Source organism: Siphateles boraxobius, unplaced genomic scaffold (genome assembly GCF_051911475.1).
Source record: "Siphateles boraxobius isolate OS27281-9 unplaced genomic scaffold, OSU_SipBor_1 292, whole genome shotgun sequence".
Classification (NCBI taxonomy): domain Eukaryota; kingdom Metazoa; phylum Chordata; class Actinopteri; order Cypriniformes; family Leuciscidae; genus Siphateles; species Siphateles boraxobius.
In genome coordinates, this window is record NW_027508911.1 from 31,494 (window position 1) to 44,396 (window position 12,903).

The window sequence follows — 12,903 nt, forward strand, 5'->3', positions numbered from 1 at the left end:
TCCTTTCAGTGAAATGGGTGTAAATGAGACGATCAATGGGCGAGAGGCCACATCTGCGATGCTAGCGGGCTAAAGGCTAGTAGCGGAGATTCGTAAAGTTGGATCTAAGTAGCGAAATCAAAGCAATCCGATTGTTTTTTATAAGGGAAAGTATCGAAGATAAGTTCACATGCTATAAAAATAGAAAGTGCTTGTTTATAAATGAGTGGTAAAGAAGAAAATCAAGGATTTATGAATCAATTCCACGGAGCTCCAAACACAAACCACACTCGCATGCGCAGTTTTGAATTGGGCCTTTTGAAAAGTTATTAAGGACATTGTTAAAATAGTCCAAGTGACTACAGTGGCTCAATATTAAGTTTATCAAGCGACGAGAATACTTTTTGTGCGCAAAAAACAAACATAAATAACGACTTTATTTCAACTATTAATTTCCTTCTCTTTGAGCCTTTAGTCAGTTAAACTAGTGTAATTGCGTAGAGCTACGTCACATGTAGGCTCACTATTGGCCGACGCTGGTCAGGTGGGTGATGCGTGTGACGTACAACAACAGAAGCTCACGCTGTTGAACTAGTAACCTGACTCGAGGCCCAGAGAGAAGGAAATGAATAGTTGAAATAAAGTCGTTATTTTTGGGGGTTTTTGCGCACAAAAAGTGTTCTCATCATTTGATAAACTTAAGATTGAGCCACTGTAGTCACTTGGACTATTTTAACGATGTCTTTAATAACTTTTCAAGGCTGGCAAGTACAATCCCTCAAGAAGCCCATTGACTAGTATGGAGGAATGATCCAGCTCTCAGATTTCATCAAAAATATCTTAATTCGTGTTCCGAAGATGAACAAAGGTCTTACGGGGTTGAACAACATGAGGGTGAGTAAATACTGACAGAATTTTTCATTTTTGGGTGAACTATCCCTTTAAGGGAGCAAGTAAGTGTAGATAATTTTTGTTATGCAGTTTAAAGTAAAATAAATATTTTAAATATTTAATACTTATTCTATTAAATATTACTGTTGTGCAGTTCAAAGTAAAATGTTATGTAATGTTGGTAGTGTTGGGTCCGAGTCCACTTTTGTCAAGTCCGAGTCCAAAGGGGGGCGAGTCGGTCTTGAGTCCGAGTCCTTAACATCCAGGTCTGAGTCGAGTCCACAACGATTTAAATTATTTGAAATTGACCTTTCACAAAGACCCGCCCCTCTTAGTTACTGTTACTACGTCCGACAAGCCATTCCGCTCTAACTCCAGTCCACACATCACGTTCTAACACAGTGAAAAATATAGCAGAGCAAAGACACTGCGCCAGCAGACAAGACAGAGCAGGTTACTTTGGTATGAAGTAAAGTCTCAACTTTCCAGTTTTGTTCTTTTTGTGAAATTCAAACAATAAATACCATTTTGTGGCGCGTTAATGTGTAGCGCTTCAGTTCAAGCAGCACGTGAACTGCTCATCTCTTCTAGTTATAGCACAAATTAAACAAGAAGACGTCTGAACTGCAAAAAAGTTGTCAATACACACCATTTTTCAAGTTCAAATCCACTGAATGGTTTGGTTTGTTTGACAGACAAAAATGATAGATATCTGCATTATGATTGGTCAGATAGCCTATCATTCAAACTCTGGCGAAAAGTCTCAACACTGAGCTCTTAAATTAATTTTTTACTTTACAAAAGGATTGTAATGTATAGTTGCAGTCATACGTTTACCTATTGTACATCTTTCAGAATCTGCACGGTAATGCTCAATAATGCAACACGATGCATTAAAGGAGAACTCCGGGCAATTTTTAAGTTAATCTTGATCGTAATACCTTTGTGAGTAATGTCTATAGAAAAAAAAAACGAACCGGATTGGTGCTTGCAACATGGAGCTGTTCCTGCAAATGCCAAGAGCTCCCCCTCAGCTAAAACGGCAGTTATGGGGGCATATACATACCGAGTGTCTACACAAAATGCAATTAAAATGTCTGTCCAACATGAACAGGGCCCTTCCATGTGGAACAAGACGCGTTTAGCAACTTAGCCATTGTTCAAATTCACCTAAATAGTGTTTTAGACGGCTAGCTGTAGTCTCGCGCTGAAGTCCCGTGGGAACTCAGTTGTAGCCGGAAAAAGGTAAATAGCAGTGTGCAGGTGGGAGTATTTTATAGAGCTTCTGCAAGGTGTGTTTAAACTTCTGACTAAAGTGTAAATTGAACAAAAATCATAAGATAATTAGACGCGTTCTCATGTTGCTATGGTTACTATGTCAATCATCGCAATTTCATGACTCACAGGACTATAATTTAGCGGATTCACTCCCACATTTAAATGGAGTTATCACTCCTTACACTTTACAGTGTGAACGTAATAACTGGTCCTCTAGAAGCATGAGAAACAAAACCATTATTTAGATCAATAGCGCTCCCTTTAAGTTCTAACTTACCGCGTTCTTATGGAGTGAAAACAGTCTCAAAACCTTCCACAAATGCACGCGAGAAATCCGCATGTGCGCGCAACAATCCACAAATGCATGTTAGAGATCCACACATGCAAATCAATCCACAAATGCATGCGACAGATCCACACACACACACACACACCACAATCAACACATGCACATGAGATCCACACACACACAGAGATCCCTGAATGCACTAGAGAGATCCACACACACACACACACACACACACAGTGAAAAGACTTTGAAGCTTTTCTGTTATCCAAATGGTTTTCTTAATAGGCTATATATTCTGATTTCACGTTGAAGAATAAAAAAGAGGTTTGGTTTTACTCTATATTTGCATTTATGAATATGATATTTAGTGAAAAATGTTTAGACTTCAATTGTCTCACAAGTCAGAAAAGGAAATGAATCCAGCCCTTTGGAAGATTCCGCGAAAGCCGGTTAGCGCCCTCTGGAGGAAGACACCATATCACATCCTTGCCAGTCATGTGGACAGATGGGCTTGGGTGCATTTGTGAATCAAGGCCGCGGAACAATAGTCTCAAAAGATTCCACAGATACAAAAGCGCATATTCAGGAGATCACCAATGCAAAAAACTTGTGATTTGCTGTGCATGAAATTACAGGCCCTAACCGGGTGGTGATGGTACAATGGATAAGACACATGCCTTTGGTGTGAGAGACCCGGGTTTGAATCCACTGTGAGACACCAATGTGTCCCTGAGCAAGACACTTAACCCCTAGTTGCTCCAGAGGCGTGCGACCTCTGAAATATAGCAATTGTAAGTTGCTTTGGATAAAAGTGTCAGCTAAATGAATAAATGTAAATAAAGCATTTGTGGATTGTGAGCAAAGCAATGTGAGTAAGGACAATAATGCATGATTGTCGTGTGTGTGGATTTCTTTGTGTGTGTGTGGATCTCTCACGTGCACTTGTGGAAGGTTTTGAGACTGTTTTCACTCTATACGTTCTGCACTCTCACTAAAACTCTCGTCATAAAACTGAAGTTGTCCGCATCTCCACAGTGAATCTCTTATTTACATCGCGTATAGACTGTTGTTAATGAGGGGATTTGCGAAAGTATGAAGCTGATGCTGATTCTGAACATACATTTTGACTGAATTCTCCGCATGGTGACTCTAAAATGCGTTCATGTGTTTGATATACACATGTCTGTGATTGGCTACAATGCTCAATGCTGAAACAACACAATGCAAGTAGTTTCGTTTAGTTTTTGAATAATAATATAGTGTGTCCTCCAGCGCCCGGACTCGACTGTACTCTGAACATTTTCCGAGTCTAAAATGTCTGAGTCCGTGTCAAGTCCGAGTACAAATTCACTTGAGTGTGTGACAAGTCCGAGTTCATTTAAAGTTGGACTCGAGTCAGAGGACCCGGACTCTAAATGTCGGGGTGTGGGGGCCCAGAGATCCTGGCTTTGCTCGGGGCCCCAAAATAGTAAACGCGCCCCTGCTTATAAAATACTTATGAAATGTGTACTTATAAAATGCTTGTAAAAATTGTGAAAAGTGTACTTATAAAATACTTTTGAAAAGTGTATTTATAAAATGCTTATAAAAGTGTCCTTAATAATATTAAAAAAAAAGTGTATTTATAAAATTTTTCAAAGTGCTTTTATAAATACACTTATATGTTATATTTTTCTAATACGTATTTGTATGAACTGAGTAAATTTGACCTGGAAGTACTTTTTTAATACACATGAAATGTTTTTTTTTTTTACTGATGTCTCTGAAAAGTAAAGTAAAATTGACCTTTAGATAAAAAACACAACAACAACCATTTAAAGGGAGATCTAACAATCTTTATATTCCTTTATTTGCATGTTACATGATTAACAGAATTCATAATCCTCATTTTCATACCAAAAATTACAATCTTTTTTCTTCATGAACCCACTTTCAAATACATCAAATTCAAAGACTTTATTTCCATTTTAAACATTTCATGAAGTACTTTACAGTTCAGAAGGGTTTAAAAAATGACTGCAGAAACTTTAGAGTAAATAAACACAGTAAGAAAATGTTCATTGCTTTTCATGAAGATGTCAGTCAAACTAGCGGGAACTTCTCACTGAAACTCCGGGGTCCCTTAGCAAAAGAGGATAGACAAAAACACACTGTCTGGTTTTCTTGTCATGTTACAGAGCATCAGGAGTAAAACACACACTTATCATGATGAAATTAAAGTCAAACGTTTTTGTAGCTTGCGTAACTATCAAACACACGCAGAGGCTAAACCTATCAGATACAAAACCAGTCCTGTTCTGGACTTCAGGACGCTTGACTTTGGATCAGATTAATCCCTAATATCCGTGTTCAGGGCAGGAGCGCAGAGCTTCTGCGGACTACAGGACACGTGACTAGCCCTTTAAATCCCCTGTTCACACTGGCACGGTTCATCCAATCAAGGCATCACAGCTCACACACTGGAAGCTTATTGGCTGTGAGCAAGCTGTCAATCAAAGGGCTGTGGGTTAAGAGCTCACTGCTGTTATTATATATCATTCTTTTTTCTTTATTATATGAATGTGTACATACAACCTGTTTTATGCTCTTTGAGAAAGAAGGCGAATGCTTCACGAATTCAACGACATGAAAACTAACATGAGTGTGGATTTCAGTGTGGTTTGTAAATCATCCCTAAAATGGATTTAATTGTAATATATAATGGAATCTATAATCATTTGGCAGTCAGTGGATTCAGCTCATTTCTGTACAACTACTATTATAATAACTAAAATTATCAGTCTCTATAAATAATAAGAATAGTAGTGCAGCTGCTTCAAAGGTAAATCTAGTTTTAGAATTAAATATTTAAATATTTGTATTAAAAAGTTTAGTATCTAATTTCAGTTTGTTACAGGAAGCATCAAAGCTTAACTACATATGAAGAAACCCGAACTGAAGATTTATTTCTTTTCAATTTGAGGACATTCGATTCAAAACAATATTTACAGACAAGAGGAGAAGATTCTATGGGAATGAGCAGCGAATCAAAGCCGAGCATTCATCAGTGTCGTACATTTCAAAAGTTCATACGGTGGAAAGATGAACACTTCACAGACACACGAGGGTGTTCGATCGGGACACACTTTACCATGGTAATAATCATTCCATAGAATTCTACAGATTTCCCTCCAAAACAAAAACACCATTTATTTTCACTAAAGAAACTTCCGATGGTTTTCCATGAGGACACAGGAACCCTGAAGAAGCAATGCAGATCCGTCTAGGCCTGGTGTGGGCGAGGCTGGGGACATGGGAGGAGCTTCGTATGGTGCAAAGTGGGTGGGGCTACACATATGGGCGGGTCTTGGCTCTGTGAGAAGATTCTACGATCAATCACGAGCAACACTGATGTCTCATTCAGCCGGGGATTGTTCTGATCTCAGAGAATCTTCATGAACGAAGAAGATACAGCAGAAAACGTGTCTGTCACAATACAGTCCTTCTGTTATTAACCACATCTAAATGATTCTTTCATTAGTTTACATCAGGCAGATTATGGGAAAACACAATGAAATGAAGTGTTTTCAGCATTACTAGCTGACCGTGTAGTCGCAACTCTGCTCCAGTTTTCTGTGGGGAATCACACACATGCACTCAACCTTTCAGACACACAGTCAGTGAATGACAATATTCAGTTCTTAAAAAGAGCACCTTCTTTCTTTTCTCCATGTCATATTTTTCTCCTGATAATAAGACGGTCGTCCTGCCGGGGTGTAAGGGTGAGCGTGGATGACGGATGGAAACAGCCCGAGACGATCGACCGCTGAACATTAACACCGGAGAAGAGCCGAGAGAACACACAGGAGGAGGAGCCAGAATGATTGACACATGCGGCCTGAGGCGTTGATGTCCCGCCCCATCCCCGGTTCTGAGAGAGAGAATCAGACACACATATGTGGTGAATGTGGACATCTGCTGGTGGACATGCTGAACTGCATCAGTGTGTGTGTGTGTGTGTGTGTGTGTGTGTGTGTGTGAGAGAGAGAATCAGACACACACATGTGGTGAATGTGGACATCTGGTGGTGGACATGCTGAACTGCATCAGTGTGTGTGTGTGTGTGTGTGTGTGTGTGTGTGTGTGTGTGTGTGTGTGTGTGTGTGTGTGTGTGTGTGTGTGTGTGAGAGAGAATCAGACACACACATGTGGTGAATGTGGACATCTGCTGGTGGACATGCTGAACTGCATCAGTGTGTGTGTGTGTGTGTGTGTGTGTGTGTGTGTGTGTGTGAGAGAGAGAATCAGACACACACATATGGTGAATGTGGACATCTGCTGGTGGACATGCTGAACTGCATCAGTGTGTGTGTGTGTGTGTGTGTGTGAGAGAGAGAGAATCAGACACACACATGTGGTGAATGTGGACATCTGCTGGTGGACATGCTGAACTGCATCTGTGTGTGTGTGTGTGTGTGTGTGTGTGTGTGTGTGTGTGTGTGTGTGTGTGTGTGTGTGTGTGAGAGAGAGAGAATCAGACACACACATATGGTGAATGTGGACATCTGCTGGTGGACATGCTGAACTGCATCTGTGTGTGTGTGTGTGTGTGTGTGTGTGTGTGTGTGTGTGTGTGTGTGTGTGTGTGAGTGAGTGAGTGTGTGTGTGTGTGTGTGTGAGAGAGAGAGAATCAGACACACACATGTGGTGATGTTGCTGAACTGCATCAGTGTGTGTGTGTGCGTGTGTGTGTGTGTGAGAGAGAGAGAATCAGACACACACATGTGGTGATGTTGCTGAACTGCATCAGTGTGTGTGTGTGTGTGTGTGTGTGTGTGTGTGTGTGTGTGTGTGTGTGTGTGTGTGTGTGTGTGTGTGTGTGTGAGAGAGAGAGAATCAGACACACACATGTGGTGATGTTGCTGAACTGCATCAGTGTGTGTGTGTGTGTGTGTGTGAGTGTGTGTGTGTGTGTGTGTGTGTGAGAGAGAGAGAGTCTCACTGTAGAGAAATACGCTGGCGTTGTGGATGCCCAGTCTGTTGGTAGCGACACACGTGTAGTTTCCATAATCGTCCTCCGTCACGTTTGCGACCACCAGGAGCGTTCGAGATCCGCTGATCTGAATACTGACGCTCTGAGAGCTGGACAGTCTGACAAACACACACACACTCTTGCATTATTAATGTCAGATGGATGAACACATACAGTATATGACACCAGTTCAAATATCAAAATCTGGTCCTGAATGTATTAATTATTAAATGTACTCTATTGAAAAAACAAAGTATAATTATTGGATGAAAAACTTAAAAAAAACATACACAAAAATTTCAGCAACCAAATGAAATTAAGTTGAAGTATGAAATTACTCATGAACATGAGTATGTCGAGAGACCGAGTGGGTCCGAGACAGCGCTCGACAGTGTGTGTGAGAGACCGAGTGTGTCCGAGAGAGCGCTAGACAGTGTGTGTGAGAGACCGAGTATGTCCGAGAGAGCGCTCGACAGTGTGTGAGAGAGACCGAGTGTGTCCGAGAGAGCGCTCGACAGTGTGTGTGAGAGACCGAGTGTGTCCGAGAGAGCGCTAGACAGTGTGTGTGAGAGACCGAGTATGTCCGAGAGAGCGCTCGACAGTGTGTGAGAGAGACCGAGTGTGTCCGAGAGACCGAGTGTGTCCGAGAGACCGAGTGTGTCCGAGAGACCGAGTGTGTCCGAGAGACCGAGTGTGTCCGAGAGACCGAGTGTGTCCGAGAGACCCAGTGTGTCCGAGAGACCGAGTGTGTCCGAGAGACCCGAGTGTGTCCGAGGGACCCGAGTGTGTCCGAGGGACCGAGTGTGTCCGAGGGACCGAGTGTGTCCGAGAGACCGAGTGTGTCTGAGAGAGCGCTCGACAGTGTGTGTGAGAGACCGAGTGTGTCTGAGAGAGCGCTCAAAAGTGTGTGTGAGAGGCCGAGTGTGTCCGAGAGACCGAGTTTGTCCGAGAGACCGAGTTTGTCCGAGAGACCGAGTTTGTCCGAGAGAGCGCTCGACAGTGTGTGTGAGAGACCGAGTGTGTCTGAGAGAGCGCTCGACAGTGTGTGTGAGAGACTGAGTGTGTCCGAGAGGCCGAGTGTGTCCGAGAGACCGAGTGTGTCCGAGAGACCGAGTTTGTCCGAGAGACCGAGTTTGTCCGAGAGACCGAGTTTGTCCGAGAGACCGAGTTTGTCCGAGAGAGCGCTCGACAGTGTGTGTGAGAGACCGAGTGTGTCCGAGAGAGCGCTCGACAGTGTGTGTGAGAGACAGAGTGTGTCTGAGAGAGCGCTCGACAGTGTGTGTGAGAGACAGAGTGTTTCCGAGAGAGCGCTCGACAGTGTGTGTGAGAGGCCGAGTGTGTCCGAGCGCTCGACAGTGTGTGTGAGAGACCGAGTGTGTCCGAGCGCTCGACAGTGTGTGTGAGAGACCGAGTGTGTCCGAGAGAGCGCTCGACAGGGTGTGTGAGAGACCGAGTGTGTCCGAGAGAGCGCTCGACAGTGTGTGTGAGAGACCGAGTGTGTCCGAGAGAGCGAGTTTGTCCGAGAGAGCGCTTGACAGTGTGTGAGAGAGACCGAGTGTGTCTGAGAGAGCGCTCGACAGTGTGTGTGAGAGACCTAGTGTGTCTGAGAGAGCGCTCAAAAGTGTGTGTGAGAGACCGAGTGTGTCTGAGAGAGCGCTCGACAGTGTGTGAGAGAGACCGAGTGTGTCTGAGAGGGCACTCGACAGTGTGTGTGAGAGACTGAGTGTGTCCGAGAGACCGAGTTTGTCCAAGAGACCGAGTTTGTCCAAGAGACCGAGTTTGTCCGAGAGACCGAGTTTGTCCGAGAGACCGAGTTTGTCCGAGAGACCGAGTTTGTCCGAGAGACCGAGTGTGTGTGAGAGACCGAGTGTGTGTGAGAGACCGAGTGTGTGTGAGAGACCGAGTGTGTCCGAGAGAGCGCTCGACAGTGTGTGCGTGTGAGAGACCGAGTGTGTCCGAGAGAGCGCTCGACAGTGTGTGTGAGAGACCGAGTGTGTCTGAGAGAGCGCTCGACAGTGTGTGAGAGAGACCGAGTGTGTCTGAGAGGGCACTCGACAGTGTGTGTGAGAGACTGAGTGTGTCCGAGAGACCGAGTTTGTCCAAGAGACCGAGTTTGTCCAAGAGACCGAGTTTGTCCAAGAGACCGAGTTTGTCCAAGAGACCGAGTTTGTGTGAGAGACCGAGTGTGTGTGAGAGACCGAGTGTGTGTGAGAGACCGAGTGTGTGTGAGAGACCGAGTGTGTGTGAGAGACCGAGTGTGTCCGAGAGAGCGCTCGACAGTGTGTGTGAGAGACCGAGTGTGTCTGAGAGAGCGCTCGACAGTGTGTGTGAGAGACCGAGTGTGTCTGAGAGAGCGCTCGACAGTGTGTGTGAGAGACCGAGTGTGTCTGAGAGAGCGCTCGACAGTGTGTGTGAGAGACAGAGTGTGTGTGAGAGACCGAGTGTGTGTGAGAGACCGAGTGTGTCTGAGAGAGCGCTCGACAGTGTGTGCGTGTGAGAGACCGAGTGGGTCCGAGAGAGCGCTCGACAGTGTGTGTGAGAGACCGAGTGTGTCTGAGAGAGCGCTCGACAGTGTGTGTGAGAGACCGAGTGGGTCCGAGAGAGCGCTCGACAGTGTGTGTGAGAGACCGAGTGTGTCTGAGAGAGCGCTCGACAGTGTGTGTGAGAGACCGAGTGTGTCTGAAAGAGCGCTCAACAGTGTGTGTGAGAGACCGAGTGTGTCTGAGAGAGTGCTCGACAGTGTGTGAGACCGAGTGTGTCTGAGAGAGCGCTCGACAGTGTGTGTGAGAGACCGAGTGTGTCTGAAAGAGCGCTCAACAGTGTGTGTGAGAGACCGAGTGTGTCTGAGAGAGTGCTCGACAGTGTGTGTGAGAGACAGAGTGTGTCCGAGAGAGCGCTTGACCGTGTGTGAGAGAGACCGAGTGTGTCTGAGAGAGCGCTCGACAGTGTGTGTGAGAGACCGAGTGGGTCCGAGAGAGCGCTCGACAGTGTGTGTGAGAGACCGAGTGTGTCTGAGAGAGCGTTCGACAGTGTTTGCGTGTGAGAGACCGAGTGGGTCCGAGAGAGCGCTCGACAGTGTGTGTGAGAGACCGAGTGTGTCTGAGAGAGCGCTCGACAGTGTGTGTGAGAGACCGAGTGTGTCTGAGAGAGCGCTCGACAGTGTGTGTGAGAGACCGAGTGTGTCTGAAAGAGCGCTCAACAGTGTGTGTGAGAGACCGAGTGTGTCCGAGAGAGTGCTCGACAGTGTGTGAGACCGAGTGTGTCTGAGAGAGCGCTCGACAGTGTGTGTGAGAGACCGAGTGTGTCTGAAAGAGCGCTCAACAGTGTGTGTGAGAGACCGAGTGTGTCTGAGAGAGTGCTCGACAGTGTGTGTGAGAGACAGAGTGTGTCCGAGAGAGCGCTTGACCGTGTGTGAGAGAGACCGAGTGTGTCTGAGAGAGCGCTCGACAGTGTGTGTGAGAGACCGAGTGTGTCTGAGAGAGCGTTCGACAGTGTTTGCGTGTGAGAGACCGAGTGGGTCCGAGAGAGCGCTCGACAGTGTGTGTGAGAGACCGAGTGTGTCTGAGAGAGCGCTCGACAGTGTGTGTGAGAGACCGAGTGTGTCTGAGAGAGCGCTCAACAGTGTGTGTGAGAGACCGAGTGTGTCCGAGAGAGCGCTCGACAGTGTGTGTGAGAGACCGAGTGTGTCCGAGAGAGCGCTTGACAGTGTGTGAGAGAGACCGAGTGTGTCTGAGAGAGCGCTCGACAGTGTGTGAGAGACCGAGTGTGTCCGAGAGAGCGCTTGACAGTGTGTGAGAGAGACCGAGTGTGTCTGAGAGAGCGCTCGACAGTGTGTGTGAGAGACCGAGTGTGTCCGAGAGAGCGCTTGACAGTGTGTGAGAGAGACCGAGTGTGTCCGAGAGAGCGCTCGACAGTGTGTGTGAGAGACCGAGTGTGTCCGAGAGAGCGCTTGACAGTGTGTGAGAGAGACCGAGTGTGTCTGAGAGAGCGCTCGACAGTGTGTGTGAGAGACCGAGTGTGTCCGAGAGAGCGCTCGACAGTGTGTGTGAGAGACCGAGTGTGTCTGAGAGAGCGCTTGACAGTGTGTGTGAGAGACAGAGTGTGTCTGAGAGAGCGCTTGACAGTGTGTGTGAGAGACCGAGTGTGTCTGAGAGAGCGTTCGACAGTGTTTGCGTGTGAGAGACCGAGTGGGTCCGAGAGAGCGCTCGACAGTGTGTGTGAGAGACCGAGTGTGTCTGAGAGAGCGCTCGACAGTGTGTGTGAGAGACCGAGTGTGTCTGAGAGAGCGCTCGACAGTGTGTGTGAGAGACCGAGTGTGTCCGAGAGAGCGCTCGACAGTGTGTGTGAGAGACCGAGTGTGTCCGAGAGAGCGCTTGACAGTGTGTGAGAGAGACCGAGTGTGTCTGAGAGAGCGCTCGACAGTGTGTGTGAGAGACCGAGTGTGTCCGAGAGAGCGCTCGACAGTGTGTGAGAGACCGAGTGTGTCCGAGAGAGCGCTTGACAGTGTGTGAGAGAGACCGAGTGTGTCTGAGAGAGCGCTCGACAGTGTGTGTGAGAGACCGAGTGTGTCCGAGAGAGCGCTTGACAGTGTGTGAGAGAGACCGAGTGTGTCCGAGAGAGCGCTCGACAGTGTGTGTGAGAGACCGAGTGTGTCCGAGAGAGCGCTTGACAGTGTGTGAGAGAGACCGAGTGTGTCTGAGAGAGCGCTCGACAGTGTGTGTGAGAGACCGAGTGTGTCCGAGAGAGCGCTCGACAGTGTGTGAGAGAGACCGAGTGTGTCCGAGAGAGCGCTCGACAGTGTGTGTGAGAGACCGAGTGTGTCTGAGAGAGCGCTGGACAGTGTGTGTGAGAGACCGAGTGTGTCCGAGAGAGCGCTTGACAGTGTGTGAGAGAGACCGAGTGTGTCCGAGAGAGCGCTCGACAGTGTGTGTGAGAGACCGAGTGTGTCCGAGAGAGCGCTTGACAGTGTGTGTGAGAGACCGAGTGTGTCCGAGAGAGCGCTTGACAGTGTGTGAGAGAGACCGAGTGTGTCCGAGAGAGCGCTCGACAGTGTGTGAGAGAGACCGAGTGTGTCCGAGAGAGCGCTCGACAGTGTGTGTGAGAGACCGAGTGTGTCCGAGAGAGCGCTTGACAGTGTGTGAGAGAGACCGAGTGTGTCCGAGAGAGCGCTCGACAGTGTGTGTGAGAGACAGTGTGTCTGAGAGAGCGCTTGACAGTGTGTGTGAGAGACAGTGTGTCTGAGAGAGCGCTTGACCGTGTGTGAGAGAGACCGAGTGTGTCCGAGAGAGCGCTCGACAGTGTGTGTGAGAGACTGTGTCTGAGAGAGCGCTTGACAGTGTGTGTGAGAGACCGAGTGTGTCCGAGAGAGTGCTCGACAGTGTGTGTGAGAGACCGAGTGTGTCCGAGAGAGCGCTCGACAGTGTGTGAGAGAGACCGAGTGTGTCCGAGAGAGTGC

The 12,903-nt window shown here is 47.1% G+C and overlaps 1 protein-coding gene across 1 annotated transcript in view; it reads right to left on the reverse strand.

Moving 5' to 3' along the window:
* Window positions 1-4,250: 4,250 nt before the first annotated feature.
* lsamp (limbic system associated membrane protein) overlaps window positions 4,251-12,903 on the reverse strand; it is a 91,903-nt gene continuing 83,250 nt past the window's right edge. The window contains exons 6-7 of the mRNA XM_077246994.1: window positions 7,419-7,567; window positions 4,251-6,347 (exon numbers count right to left, since the gene is read on the reverse strand). Of these exons, the coding sequence (XP_077103109.1) occupies window positions 6,250-6,347; window positions 7,419-7,567 (247 nt within the window). The 3' untranslated portion in view covers window positions 4,251-6,249. The remainder of the gene's footprint in view (window positions 6,348-7,418; window positions 7,568-12,903) is intronic.